Source organism: Betta splendens, chromosome 1, assembly GCF_900634795.4.
Source record: "Betta splendens chromosome 1, fBetSpl5.4, whole genome shotgun sequence".
Classification (NCBI taxonomy): Eukaryota; Metazoa; Chordata; class Actinopteri; order Anabantiformes; family Osphronemidae; genus Betta; species Betta splendens.
The window spans coordinates 16,823,306-16,838,436 of NC_040881.3; the positions used below are offsets into that span (position 1 = coordinate 16,823,306).

Genomic DNA, 15,131 nt, shown 5'->3' on the forward strand with positions numbered 1-15,131 from the left:
AGATGCAATGCTTAATAATAATAATAATAGGAAAAAAGACAAATAACAATAAAAAGAGGACAAATACGAATAAGTATGTGTAAGTTTGGTTTTGTTATGCAATAAAACAACAAACATCTTTCGTAAGAGTAAATTTGCTTTATTTGTCAGGCAGCTGGCGGCTATTGATGTTATACACCTCACGTGTCCTTTAGCCACGTGTGAGTTAACTCTAATAACTCAATCCTATGCATCTTCAAAAGCTGCAAAAGTTGTCATTCCATCTTCCAATGGAATGACAACTTTTGCAGCAGTGTTTACATTCTTTATTAATATCATGGCACTGATTTCTTTTTCCCATGCTCCTGTTTTATTGTTTTCAGACATAGAAGTTACTGTATCTCAGCCGATGAGCTGGACTAGACCAGTAGTAACAGCTGAAGTTGTAGCATAATTAGCACTAACAGCTATCATCTTTATGAATTTAACCATGTTAAAAGACACTACTGGTCTTGCAACAAGATACATTTTAATTAAAATGTTGAATTTAAACATTCATTGTGATTAATACAGACTGTATTTAATATTGTAATGACATTTAAAAAAATAGCTTGTTGCATTGTTACAGCACATTGTACACATTTTACATTTGTTTTCATTTCCATCAGGAATGCTATTTTACAATTAAAATATCCTCCCACGTAAACATGATTAGAATTTTAATCATATTTAAGACACATTTCTAAATTTAGTTCAGTAGATGCCCCCTGAGATTTTAATGTATTTTTATTGTAATCTAACAAATTATGCAATGATAATGAAAATATCACTGGATATTTTTTGGTCCTCCTCCTTTTAGTGCTGGCATCCATGAAGAGTGAATTTCTGGACCATCTCATCTATTCCTGAACAGGTCACATTGTGTTTCTCAGTTTGACACTCTGCATCTGTGGGCCAGTATTCGATCCACATTCTTTCACCTAACACATAGCGATGGCTAAATTGATAGATAAAGAAAGCACAGAAATGTTTGAAATATGAAGAAATGAAGACTATGATATATATATATATATATATACTATATATATACACTATATACTTACATGTGACCCTGGTCATCTGTGTAAACATTTTTGGATGTTCCCATGATAAGGTAGCTTTTGCCTGCTCCCAGATTTAATGTTGCTCTGCAGTGTGGATAACTTAGGAACGTGCGTAATTTACCCTGAGAACCCACATCAGAACTTCCTGTAGACAGAAGACAATGTCTTATGAACAATATATTGTACCACCGGCCATTTTATTCTATGTTGTTGTCTCTTCACTAGTCAATGACTTCGGATTAGACAAGTGCCAGGAAAATTACATTTCAAACTTTAACAGAAAAGAATAGAAACTAATGTACCTTCCTTGATGACATCTAGTACTCGCATTGTGTAAATATCAGTGGACAAAGCATCTGTAAACTCTTCCATATGCACTTTGTACACTAAAGACAAACAAGACACATGCACATCTTATGAGCTCATCTGCTCAGCGGTCTTTCTATACTCAGATTCACAAAAACATGAACTTACCAAAGTCAATTCTGCTGTTGACCTCAGTCTCACAAACCTTAGCTGTGCGCTCATCATTGTTGATTTTGCCTTTCTTTTGCATACTGCAGTTCTCTGGAAAATAGGCATAAATCCGTCCTGAACTGTGTTTGTTGCTTATGACAGTCAACTAGGTAGTAGACAGGTTTACCTTCGGCACAGGTGCATTCATCACCCTTACAAAGTCGCAGCAGCTCTCCAGCTCTCCTCTCTGGGTGGTAGAATCTCACACAGTGGGTTTCTGCAAAAAAGATTTAAGTCCTCTCTGCATCTTGTTTGGTTCGGGGAGAAGAGAAGGCTTGTGGTGACATTTTGACATTCTTTACTGTATTATTTAAAAAGAACAAAAGGAGTTACAAAAAGGATAGCCTCTTGACCCACACGCTTACACAGCGTCCAGGAACAATTGTCTGTCTTTGCTGGAGAGCAGTGGTTCAAGCAAGATGCATAGCCAGACACCACCTTTTGTTCCCCATATAGTCAGGCTTAGCTATAAATTGGTCTTTAATTTGTTCACTGCAAACAGCCAAGATAATTTTTTGATAACTTTATTAAGTACCAAATATGCAACTGAAGATAAAAACGATAAAGTTAAAAAATGGATGCTTACTGTTTTGCTGGTGGTTGTGTTCATAGACAGACACAGCAGCTGGTTGTAACACTCCGACTTTCAGCTTCTGGTGGATCCTAAAGGTGATCTCCTCTGGTTGTCTGTGAGAAACCTGTAGATAAATGTAAAGAAACCTTGAGAATCACATAAATAAAGCACCAAGACAGGAAGAGGAATTAGCGCTGAACTGTCAACACTAAGGCTCTACATCATCTTACTGCTTTACTCTACCTCCATGTGGTAAGGGGCACAAACCTCCAGATGCTTCCATATTTTCTTTTCTTTTATGAATTCTAGTAGTTTTAACTTACAATACCACAGATAATACAACTGACTCACCTTGTCCAAAAAGATAATAAGCGAGCCTCTTTCTGACTCAGTGGAGTCCATCTTGTATTTTGAAATTGTACGAGCACGACCTTTAGATAGCTACACACACACACACACACACACACACACACACACACACACACACACACACACACACACACACACACACACACACACACACAACAAACAAATGAAATAGAAACTAATTAATCAAACATCTTGTTGCCTCATTGTAGAAACTCCGTGCAGGTGTCTCACCAAGTCCAGGTCTTTTGTGTTAACAGTAAAGCCAGTTAGTAAACCAATATCCAAGACTGTCATGGCTGCATCTCGCTCCTTGTCCTTATATCTGCACAGAAAAAATATACTGTAGAAGTAATATGCAGTAAGTGAAGTTAGTATAGAGGTTACGCACATGACATCGAGCTGCAGGAGGTCACACAGCCGCTGCAACATTAAGCTTGAGAACTGCGTATCAAACATTTAGACACTGTTGCCCTAGTGTTAAACTGTGCACTGCACATCACAGCTGCCTCTTAAAAAGGCATCTAGTGATAGAAGAACACTTTACGTTAGCCTTCAGTATCTCTGTCATGCATCTGTTCCTCATTCACACAAAATGCTCACAAAACGGCTTCCTTGAAACGTCACGCGCAAGTTATTCAGTTGCTCTATTTGTACCAAGCTGGATGTGTAGTTTTAATAAGATCAGTACTTTGGGCTTTGGTTGATGATGCTTCACAGATTAAAACAAGAGCAGAAAAGACCACAAATTGAGAAAAGACAAAGTGATATAGAAGAGCTTTAATTCTAAAAAAGACTTGAAAGTTTTGGTGCACTGTTTTTGGTAAAGATGTTTTCTTTAAAGGTAAAGTCTAAGCTTATTCTTGAAAAATGACTTTTTGATGTTATTTCTATGCCAGTGAAATGTAATACTGTAAGCCAACAGTAAGTGGGGTCGTAAAATAGGGTCATTTTACAGCATGACGTTTTTATTGTACTTACAAAACCTTTATTTTCAGCTGGTATATTTTTTCATCGTCATCCATTTTCTCTAAAAGAACAAAACGTAATATAATACAGCTAGACAGTAGAAATCAAAAATAGAATAATAACATAAACTAAAGACAAAGAGGTAGAGAACACAACGTACCTGGAATAAGCACCACTGACATATTAAATGTGAAACAATCACCTTCCCTCTCTGTAGGTAGAGTGTAATATAATGACACCATCTGCCACAATAAAAAATATTGTTTTTCAGCACAATAAAAGGCAAGAGTTGGTGTCTGATCAATGGTCACTGACAGTTACTTACTGTCAGTGTTGCCTCTCCTGTGCCAGTTGCTGTAACTTTCACATCCTGGTTTATATTGTTGGTCTGTGCGGAGTTAAAACACACACACACACACACACACGCACACGCACACACACACACACACACACACACACACACACACACACACACACACACACACACACACACACACACACACACACACACACACAGGGTAGCAGATACAGTAGAAGATGCCACTGTGTGTTTGGGTGTCAGAGTCTTTGTCCTTACTTTAGCTGTTCTGGTGCTGTAGTGGTTGTCGTTGTTGAAGTTGTACTTGTAAGGCTTTGATCTGCTAGGCAACAAGATGTCCACCATCAGGTCATAGTCATTTTCGTTAGCATTAGCCCAATAGTCCGCTACTGCCTGGTACACCATCATAGTAGCCTGAAAACAATACCAACAGCAAACTGTAACTACTGTGCTGATTTGAAATAGTATTTTAAATAGAATCTGTGACTTTTACCTGCGTTGATCCATAACCTCCATCCACTGATCTATGTTGCTTGTTGAACCACCTCACGATAGGCTTTGCTTGTTTAAAAGCCTTTAGTAACACAAGAGAGAAAGAAAAGGAGATGTGAGTGATTTTTGACATTATAATTCCTTTCTGGGTTTGCACATATGCACGACCCTGTTGTGTTGTCAACATGCTGTCCACAGCAAACTGAACCAGTCTGGACCAGGCACACACTGCACCACACAGAAGAATCATTGCTTTGTTTAAGCAGCACAACAGAAAGACTGCAAACTGCAGCACAGCAACCAAACCCAGCCTTTCACCTTGGCCCTGACTAGGGCCATGAGGCTGTACGCTGTGGCCTCCAGCGTGTAAGCTCGTCCTCCAGGTGCAGGCCAGTGAGAGAGGTCTAAGCAAAACAAAGACTTTTGTAAAGCTTCTTTACTTGTAAAAGGTCAGAAATGCACTGTACGTAGTTCTGAGCATATACGTGAATACGCGAAAAGACCTGGGGAAGCAAATGTGTAGAGGATCTCCTGGTTCAGCTTGTCTTCTTTGGCTAGAGCACATGATGCCATAGCAATGGCGTATGGGTGGATCAGACTTGGCAGACGCTTCTCCAGGTAGGACACTGCTCTTTGTATACTCTCAGGCAAATTCTGGACAAAAGAACAACATTTCCAGTTCACAGGTGCAGCGAATGGAAAACCAAACTTGTATAAAAACGATTTGCTCGTTTACTGTACCACAAACACAGGCAATGATCAGTTCAGCAGACTCTTCACTTTTCAAATAAATTACTGAGCCTGCTGGCGCCACTATTCTCAGAAAGCATCATAATAGTGCATAACTTTACGGTACTTAAGCTAAACTCCATACTGAGGTGAGGTACAGTACAGTACTTACATCAACTGTGGAAGCACAAAGTGAATGAGAATCTTGCATTGCAATCAGGCAGAAGGCTGTAATGGAGGCATCTGAATCTTTGCCATACACATCACCCTTCAGTCACACAAACAGGGGCATGTTGTCATCATCAATGTAAACACTTATGATAATTGCTTGTGATTGTAATCATGTACTTGGTGCACGCACCGTCATCTCTCGGTTGGACACCCTCCCACTTTCACTGAACATGCCGTTTGATTGCTGTGCTTTGAGAATCAGAAACTGGACAGCGTCACAGATCACGTCCTTTTGAATGAACACCAAATTTTTTGCCATGGTAAACACCTTGACAACATAGGCGGTGAGCCTCGGATACGGAAGGAAATGGATATAATCATATAATTAGTAGTGTCAGACACATAAAAAGTTCACTCATAATCTACATAGACAGGAAGATGTTGGCAGGCCTCACCAGGTGCTGCTTTCGTGGTCAGAATCCTTAGCAAAAGACCCATCTTTCTTACGATAGTGAAGTTGATTGTGGTAACCTAAATAAAACAAACCATAAAAAACATTTTAATGACTGAGTTTTTACAGAACCCCCCCCCCATGGGTAAAGGTTTGGCATCTGTGAAATCATGTGTTCCCACCAGTACTAATGTGCTGCAGGGCTTCATATCGTCTTTGAATGTGCACAGGGTCCCACTGTTTGGATTTGTCCAGATATGTGGTTGCAATGAGAGGCAGGGTCATGTGGATCATGTTTTCTTCTCCACAGCCTGAGGGCTGGTAAACTAGGCCACCCATGGGTGCTCCACCAATGTCATTCTTCAGCTCGTGTTCATACTCTTTTCCTTCAAATATTTTCACAACCAGTGAGTTGATAGATTAATTAACTACTAGGAAAGTATTATCTGACTATACCAGTTGGCACAAATGCAGAAATTATACTACAGACCCTTTATACATCACAAATCTCACCTGTCAAAGAAATCTGTGTGCTAGTAGGTGTGTTTGGAAGTAAATCTAGCTTAGGTATTGCACTGTTGATAACTTCCACTTGTTTGCCATCTAAAATGTGAAAAAAATTAGTCAAATTAGTTCAGATCTAATGAATCTATACAACCTGGCAACTTAACAATTTACATCCAAAAGAAATGACAAAACTAAATCTTTATTCAATGTGAACCCCTCAAGCTGAGTTTTCCTAACTTTTCTTTCCATCACTTATTCAGAGTTGTACCGTTGTATACTGTGATTACATGTTTTCTCCTGACAGTGTCAGTGTTGCGTTGTTAAGAATATTTCTTCAAGTCCTCCTTATCTTCCAAAAACGGTTTAAAGTGTGTTTAATTTTAAAGTTCAGTAAGTAACACATTTTACTATATTGTTTTGTTTCTACACAAGGCTGCTGCACAACCAATGAACTCACCTTCGCCTTTATTTTCAGGATCCAATGTTACAATCTGAGAAGATTTTATCAGGAAACCTTCAGGCTGGAAAATAACAGTTGTGTTATGAATTCAAGCAAGGAAATCACAGATCTCAGAAATTTCATATTTCAGGTAGGAATCCACTTTTACTTTAGTACTAAGTGAAGATGCATTTTGTGCATTGTGTGTGATAAACGAACAATATTTTTGGATTGTCTTCAATAGAAACAATGGCACAATGTAGTGTTTTATGATTATGATGGTGCTTGTGCGCTATTATAGCTTCTTTACAACATTTTGAGATAAATGAACACGTGGACTGAGTGAGGAACCTTAAGTTTCCAGCTCCTGCTGTAAATGTTGCAAAAGGAACTTCTGTACCGCTACATATTTATCAGCATAAGTGCTGAATTAAACTGCTTTATGCATCAAACCTCAAAACAGAACCTGCTCCTCTTACCACCACCAGCAACGACTTCACAATCCCATCACTGAGTGGTGAATCTTTAACAGCTGCTTTGATCTCGATGCGATATTCTCCCACTCCTGTAGGAATGATGACGAAGGGCACAGCCTGTGTTGCTTGGGCCCCAACTTTAACCTCCTGACGATATTTCCCACGTCTAGAAGCTGAACTACATACATCCTCCACCTCAAGCAGATCTACACGCACCTTAACCAAAACCAAACAAACATATTCAATTAGGGTTCAGGGGACTGAACAGGCAGGCATTTCATCTGCAGAGAGTGGCAGGAGAGAAAGTACAGAAAATGTGCAAAACCAACCAAAATGAATCAGGGTCAATCCATCATATACCATGAATCCACACATTGTGACACAAACCCCTACAATGAGGAGATGCTACATGTTCTTGATGTGTCAACACAACCACTAGTAAACAGGCTTTTACCAATAATCTTGAGGTCATGTTGGATGGACCAATAGTTGGTCTGCTCCTCCTTCTAAAACAACCAATCTGAAAAGGTGACCTACGTTTGGTAACTATCAAACTAAATGGGCACAACAAACAAAATTAGGAAATCAACAAATTTACCCACAACCAGGGTCATGGCGCTCAGACTTACTGTGACAGCATCTGATTGGTAGTTGTGGAGGACTGCCTTGATTTCAACCTGTTCTCCACGGACGACAGAGTAGGGCAGTTTAAGGTCAACAAAGAAATTCTTTCGCACAATGACCTCTAATGGTTCAGCAACACAGATACCTTAAAAACAAGAATAACACAAGTCATGAACCACAATGCGAGGTTAAGCCCTTGTTCTTAAGGTTAGAGTACATTTAAAATCCTTACCTAAGGTATTTGACAGACTAATACCAGTGAACATCCACTTTGTGATTGAATCTTGCAAAGGAAACCGTTTTTGGAATGATGACGACTCACTGAAACAAAAAGTTTTTAGGTATAGACAAAGAGATCATCAGCTTTAATCTCTGGGTGGGTAATGTATTATTTGTTTAGAATATTGATCATGTGTTTGTTTCTGTTGCCTGACCAGTTGTAATTAAAGCAAATGGGCAGTTTGAATTCTGTCCACAGCCAACTTTGAGGGAAGTTGGTACGGGAAACTATTTCATTAGTGTCCACGTAGCTGTTGTTGTCTTCCTCACCTAAAAAATTAAATGGAAGATAATGTAGTTTTTATACATTAAATGAGAATGGATTGCCACCCCAGCACTTGCCCTCATCGCTCATCGCTGTCACTTACTGTGACCCAGCTTGAGGCTGTCCTTGCTTTTCTCGGCTCGCTGCTTTTCCATCTCCTCACAGCAGTGCAGGAAGGCTTGGACACAGGCTGCACCGTCCACAATGTACTCACTGCGTCTCTCACAGGGGTATGAAACCGGAGTGTCCCTCATGCCATCCAAACAACACTCACGTTGGAGTTCATCTTCATATTGGCTTACTAGAGAGGAGAGACACCAATGGAAGTGTGATGAAATAGAATCTGTTACTTCAGCCTTACTTAATTTTAATGCATGAAAAGGCAACTTTGTATATTAAAAAAAATAATTCATTCGATTTTACAAAGTAATTAGACATTAACTTTTACTATAATAGCAATGGCAAACACTTACTAAATGCTGGTAAAGTGCTTTACTCTAGCTCTGCAATAAACAAATAAATAAATTACAAAAACTAAATTATCTACAATCTCAAACTGTTGGCATGATTTAACAAAAAGTTTCTTGCCAGTGCAGAGGTGGAGCCATTTGACAGCACAGCCATTAAGTGTTGAGAATTCTGTTTACCAGAATTTACTGCCATTCAACATGGCCCGATGTCTGTAACAACCCTAATGCCCGGTTTGGCAGACTTACTACATTCCTTTTCAGCACCAGCACTGAGCAAGTGGCTTTAATTAACTGGTTACAACTTACTTGTTCATTGTCTTGCTTTTTGTTTATTAGTATTTCAGAGCAATTCACAGTATAGGTGTGGTTCTTACCTAGGCTAGATGTAATATTCATCATATCTGTGGTTCGTTTGCTTCTGCTGGGAGCTGGACATTTTAACCCTTATAAACACAACGCAAATGAGACAAAATTCGAGTGTGAATAAATCTGTTTGCAAAATTGAGGTTATTTATCTAAAAAAGAGCAGAATGTAGTACATTAACTTTAATTACAATCTAGATAACAAACATACAAACATAACATTTTATTTATTATTAGAATTGTTTGACGAAAGTGAGGCTCTCAACCTTCTCTGTAAGGGGTCCCGCCACCAGTGTTTGACTCAAACACCAGCCCAGCATCATAAAACACACTCATACTGTCCTTCCCACCACCTGGTGTGCAGCCAGTGTCGTATTCCTCCACAGTGTCCCACACCTAAGCACAAAGAAATACAAACGGGATGGTACATTATTATCACAGCATATACAGAATAGTTCTCAAGAAAGTTCTCTTTAAAGACATTAGCTTCATTAATGTATTTGCCTTTTTCTGAGTGAGGCGATGCTGGTTGTTTAGGCTGTAGACACCTTTGTCCACTGCCACCAGTCCCACTGTGGCCCCTGGATCTCCAGTGACCTTCAGACCAAACATCTTGCGAGGCTCATAATACACAGCAGGATTGACTGGTTCTAATTTCAACTAGGGAAGGAATGACATCAGGGAGAGACTTTGCAGCACACTACAGAATCTGTACATTTACTTTTGCGTTTAATTAATACAGTAGTAGTAGTAGTAGTAAGGCACAGCTAAACATAGCCTATTTAAAGTAATAATAGTAATGGTAACTACTGTAAATTGCACAATATCAACATAGTATGTCATGTGTCACTAGAGTACTGATAAATGTGTGTATTCATGCAGTAAAGAATGATGTTGTGGAAATGGACAGACATTTTTGAATTTGGATAATATTTAAAGGTCTTAAAAGTATCATCATTAGCATAATGCAATAAATCCTACATTATTGCTTTGTGTCTTACTGAGCCCAAGCAGGAATCTTTCACATCCACCCATACAGAGTCTGAGACAACTTCATTTTCGGGTGTGTGGTAGTAGGCTATGATGCGGAAAGACGGCATGATGTCTTTGGAGATGGGAATTATCAACGACAGTAATGTCTGACCTCTGGTCCAGTAACGGCCAAACCTCACTAGCTGACCCCTGCTCAGGATCTAGAAAACCAGAAGAAGCATAGGTAGCTACATTTGACCTTACCCACACAGGCTGTACACACAGGTTGCAGGAAGCAAGACAAACATACAGCATCTGCAAAGCTGGAAAACGGTATACCAGTGTTGTGATATCATTTTGAGCATTCTCCCGCTGGTTGAAGTTGAGGTTGATTTTTAGGTTGTCCCCTAAGGTTACCTCAGGTCTGCCCATCCCTGCAATGATGTCATTCCAATTAGCAAAACATTTGCTACGCGTTAAAAACATTTTGTAGTTTCTTCGCAGCACTCCACCCATTGCCAGTCTGATATAAAATCTTTTAATACCTATATGGATGTAATTGTTGTTGCTGCTGCTGTAAGGCAGGGCTGTCATGCTGGCTGAGGCTTGCATTTCAAGGGCAATATTAGGATCTGTGGTCTTTGCCTACAGGTGAGCATAAAAAACATGCATACATAACGTTCTATAAAGATTTCAAGTGCTTAATCACAGCTCTGTCATCAGCACTGACTCTATGCAATACAGCAAGATTCCTAAACTTCCTCCATACTGTAACATTGTAACACGGTCCTCGTAAGGGTCAAAGCAGATGCTAGAGTATACTGCATGACCTTCATTCTAGTGGTTAATGTTCTGTTGCCTCGTTGGTTGTGATTTGTGTATCAATAAGAAGTGAGTGTACTGTAAAACATTTATTGTTATTGTTTTTTAAGATAAGCACAACCACATAGAACCTGATTCTTAGAAGTTAAGTGTCACAACTGGGTATGCTCTTCATAACCTCAGTACAGCAACACAATTGTTCCATGAGCAATTAAAGACAATTAAACAAACGTTGAATCTGTCTGTTCTTCACTTTAGCTGCTTACAGTACTCAGACCTTCAGTGTAAGTGTTTATTTCTTCACTGTGTTTTAAGTCACAGCACTATACTGTACAGTACAGTATATACTTTCTAAATGAAAACTAACTAACTAACTTGTTAGTCAGTTGTTACTGATTAAAATACACATTTAACTGTTACAATGCTCTGTTTTCTCACTAGAGAGAGAACATCTTCCTGTAGCTTCAACCCTAATAAAGCAACCTTTTGCCCAGGTGATAATATGTAAATATCAACTTTTAGCCCTTACGGTGATGGTCAGTGGTTCAGAGTTTTTTACTGTATTGATGGAGAGCATTGCCACACCGTTGGCTGCAGTAATTCCTTCCACCTCATCTTTATCCATTACCAAGGGGACGCCTTGTGCTGGAGTGCCATCAGGATTCGTAACTTCTATCTGTCATTCGAGACGCCAAAATATTAACCAACTTAACTCTTTGCTGCCGTCACAGAAAAAGACACATTTTGCTGTCTTATGTCATTTTCTTTGACAATATATACTGTACATTACCGACACGTCGAAGGATATTCCTGGTTTGAAAAATTTGGGCGTTTTCTTGAAATGGATGGTGTAGGGTGATGTGACTATCGGGATATTTTTCAATTCTGCTTCAGCCATCTCACTTCCTTTAGAAACATACATACATGAGCACAGTATAATTAAGTTATGTGATGTATAATGACACACACACACACACACACACACACACACACACACACACACACACACACACACACACACACACACACACACACACACACACACACACACACACACACACACACAAAGTGAGGACCTCCATTGACATAATGCCTTCCCTAGCCCCTTACCCTAACGCTTCCCATCACACCTAAAGGCAGACGTCTAACCTTTGCTTGAATCCAAACCAAAACTCAATTTTAACCTCGGCCCTAAAATCACATCTTAACCCTCAAACAGGCCTTCAAAGAAGTGAGGACTGGCAAAAATGTCCTCACTTTGTCAAAATGTCCTCACTTTGTATGTTTGTATATGTGTTGGTTCTCACATATATATAATTATCATACATCATCTAAATACATTTAATCACTATGATTACACTGAAATTCATTGATTTGTGGTTGCCTTTCTTACCGCTGTCTGTGAGCACGCTGACAGCTACATATATGGAACTTCCAACTAAGTCAAGGACGTTTGGGAAGGTCTGTGTGACGTGCTCTCTCTTAAGTGTGACACTTCCATCACCTTTTTCAATCTAATGTAATATAATAGAAGAACACAGACACCTTTAAGGTTTGTTGCTACACTAAATTTGCTTCTTAATTTCCAGCAATGGTAAAAAGACAGCAAATGAGGATGGATGTATATAAGTGGGTATTTACCACCACTCGCTGAAGAGAGCTGGGGAAACTCTTCTTTTGACCCTCATGCTCAACCCCAAATACTCCAAAGGCTGAGCCATCAACCATTTTATCAAACATATACCTAAAAGCACAAGACAATGCCTTTCATTTTAAATATCCTAAAATAAACCTAAACAAAGCTAAAACATGAGAAACAACAGTAAATTTAAATACTTTATACAGTATATTTACTTTATCCATGAAACCTAAAATCACAAAACAAAATAATTCCCTTACGTAGCTTTGATGCTGATTGTTAAAGCTTCACTATTGACGTAGAAGAAGGAGCTCTTGGGTATCAATTTGACTTCAAAACTGGGCAGCACTGAAAGTGTTTGACATTTAATCGTGTTAAAGTTGACATTACAAAGTCAGTAGAACTCATTTTAGGTTTTAAATGACACAACCACACAAAAATAAACTCACCATATTCTTTAACCTCAAACTTTGCGGAGAAACTCATCTGTGGTTTGCTGTGGAACCTTGCTACTACTTGCCAGAGTCCGGGACTGAACACATAAATTATGTGTTGAGTTTGACTGGATAAAGCTATGCATGAAAATAAAAAGAAAAAAACACTATACAAACCTTTACCTGACAATTTCACCAAGTTGGTAATCACCAGAGTAAACCCCAGACTTTACAGAGACTTGGCCAAGTGTTATAATTATGCCCTCAGGAGTCTACAATAAGAAACACATCAGGGACTATGAACAATGAACTGTCACTTTTTAAATAAATCATGCATTAACTTATTTCAAAGATAAACATAATACCACAATGTCAATGGCAATGGATACATCAGTTTTGGTTTCAAAGTCCCCCTGAACAGCTTCCATGTGAGGTGTCAGAGCAAATATTCTGTAATGAACTAAAATAAGGATGTTACTCTTGTTAGTTGCTTTTTAAATGTTGAGTCTATATTCAGACATGTGACATATTATGTATTCTACTTGTATCAAGAGGAGGTAAACACATCTGACAAAAATTAATAAACACTTAAAACGTTTAGCAACAATGTCTTGAAAACGCAAACATTTCAAACCCAACTGAATACTTCAGACAAAAACTGATCCAAACAGTGAACTGACCTTTGCTGTTGGGGGTGTACAGTGTTTTGTCAGTCTGAATGAAGATGTAACCAAACTGAAAGGAAACCAATATGACTTTCTCCAGTTCCACATCTGGAAACCGAGCTTGCAGGTAGACATGCTGACTAAGGTAGGGATCTTTACTGAAGTCTCCATCAGGGATCTCAAAGCAGCATAAAAAGGCACAAGCAGTATTTTAGGAACAGCAGCATAAACGATCAGTAGTTAAAGAATCATTCACAGATTGTTTTTTGTTGATATTTATGACAGCAAAGTTTGGAAAAAAAAACAACAACAACAGTATTTAATCAATTTACCTTAATTTTTCCAAAGGCTTGGAATTTATTTGTCTTTGTAAGGTTCACAGATGCTGATGCAAAACGTTTGGCTTTGGTTGGAAACTGCATTACACTGATTTCAACTAAAACATCATCATCACTGCTGCAGTCTTGACACTCCACAAAGATGTTTTCCATTCTTCCTACTCGCAAGACATTAGGGGCAGACATCACCAACCTACAGGGCAGCAGGAAAAGGTCAAAACAGAGAGAAGACAATGTCCAGAAACAATTATTCTGTTCTTTAACAATAAATACATTAAAAATTATAGAGTACGTAATACAGAAAAAAACACATCAGCTGATTTATTGTTTGTTTTTCTGTAGGTATTTGAAAACCTTTGATCTGCTGCTACAGTACAAAGGGTGATCTCACATTGAGTGATCAGTTGATGATCTTGAAAAAGATCCAGTACTAGATCAATAAGACATTTCATTACTATTTTCGACTTTTGGACAATAACCGAAGACATAAAATATTGAACATAAACTCTACAAAAGGTAAAAGGCACACTGCATTTTGGGTAGGACTACCTAGATAAACAACACAGAAGGACTTTCATCTCAGTTGAGAACCAAAAATGGGAACCTGTTTGGACCTTTAACATACAGAAGAGTAAAAGAGCAAATGCATTCAACTTACATTTGAGCTCCATCAGCCTGAGAAGTCAAGAAAACCAGAGCCAGTGTGGACAGCAACCACAGCTGAGTCCTAGATTTTCTCCGGCCTGATGCCATATCTGCTGATGGTTGTTTTTTTGTGGGACTGGATGGCATGTCAATCCCTGCACATGGTCTATTACGGGTTAGAACTGGGGGGGCATTCGACCCTGTGTGCAGGCCAAAGTACAGAGAGTGGAGGCTCAGTTTGTTTTTATTATTGATATGTGGAAAGACTGTTGCTCAAACGATGCGATTCGTTACAGAGCCTGCGCGCTCAGCTGTCACGGGACAAATGAACGAATGAACGCTCCGTATGAACAAATCACAAAAGAACTGTAGTACTTGCTGCTCGCTACAGAGCCTGAGCTGTGAACTAAATGAACTAAACTGTGCAGCCTAAGGTGCCGTTTATGTGACGGCTGGTAGAGAACAAGTGAACTTATTTTGATAATTAGCGAGACTTTTTGAAAAAAAGTAACAATCCCTAAAAT

General features: G+C 38.9%; 1 protein-coding gene across 5 annotated transcripts; it reads right to left on the bottom strand.

The window, feature by feature from the left end:
* Nucleotides 1-168: 168 nt before the first annotated feature.
* LOC114851133 (complement C3-like) lies at nucleotides 169-14,791 on the bottom strand. Of its 5 annotated transcripts, XM_029142726.3 has the most exons (43): nucleotides 14,621-14,784; nucleotides 13,957-14,155; nucleotides 13,640-13,802; nucleotides 13,325-13,419; nucleotides 13,143-13,231; nucleotides 12,975-13,057; nucleotides 12,786-12,873; nucleotides 12,528-12,630; nucleotides 12,280-12,400; nucleotides 11,677-11,792; nucleotides 11,416-11,562; nucleotides 10,610-10,709; nucleotides 10,404-10,498; nucleotides 10,094-10,285; nucleotides 9,597-9,752; nucleotides 9,359-9,488; nucleotides 9,104-9,172; nucleotides 8,363-8,560; nucleotides 8,150-8,264; nucleotides 7,948-8,036; nucleotides 7,721-7,860; nucleotides 7,095-7,307; nucleotides 6,634-6,697; nucleotides 6,183-6,272; nucleotides 5,852-6,055; nucleotides 5,674-5,749; nucleotides 5,409-5,568; nucleotides 5,220-5,315; nucleotides 4,822-4,972; nucleotides 4,637-4,722; nucleotides 4,320-4,400; nucleotides 4,085-4,240; nucleotides 3,833-3,895; nucleotides 3,668-3,749; nucleotides 3,520-3,568; nucleotides 2,773-2,863; nucleotides 2,524-2,613; nucleotides 2,185-2,296; nucleotides 1,726-1,815; nucleotides 1,557-1,649; nucleotides 1,385-1,468; nucleotides 1,083-1,227; nucleotides 169-976 (listed from the first exon to the last, which is right to left on the bottom strand). In XM_029142726.3, the coding sequence occupies exons 1-43, from the start codon at nucleotides 14,752-14,754 to the stop codon at nucleotides 835-837; spliced, it is 5,040 nt and encodes a 1,679-aa protein (XP_028998559.1). In that variant the 5' UTR covers nucleotides 14,755-14,784; the 3' UTR covers nucleotides 169-834. The 5 variants fall into 5 exon arrangements, with proteins under 5 accessions (XP_028998559.1, XP_055367612.1, XP_028998567.1 ...); XM_055511637.1 differs by lacking the exon at nucleotides 13,325-13,419 and having other exon boundaries at nucleotides 14,621-14,783; XM_029142734.3 differs by lacking the exons at nucleotides 13,143-13,231; nucleotides 13,325-13,419 and having other exon boundaries at nucleotides 12,975-13,097.
* Between the last annotated feature and the right edge of the window lie 340 nt (nucleotides 14,792-15,131).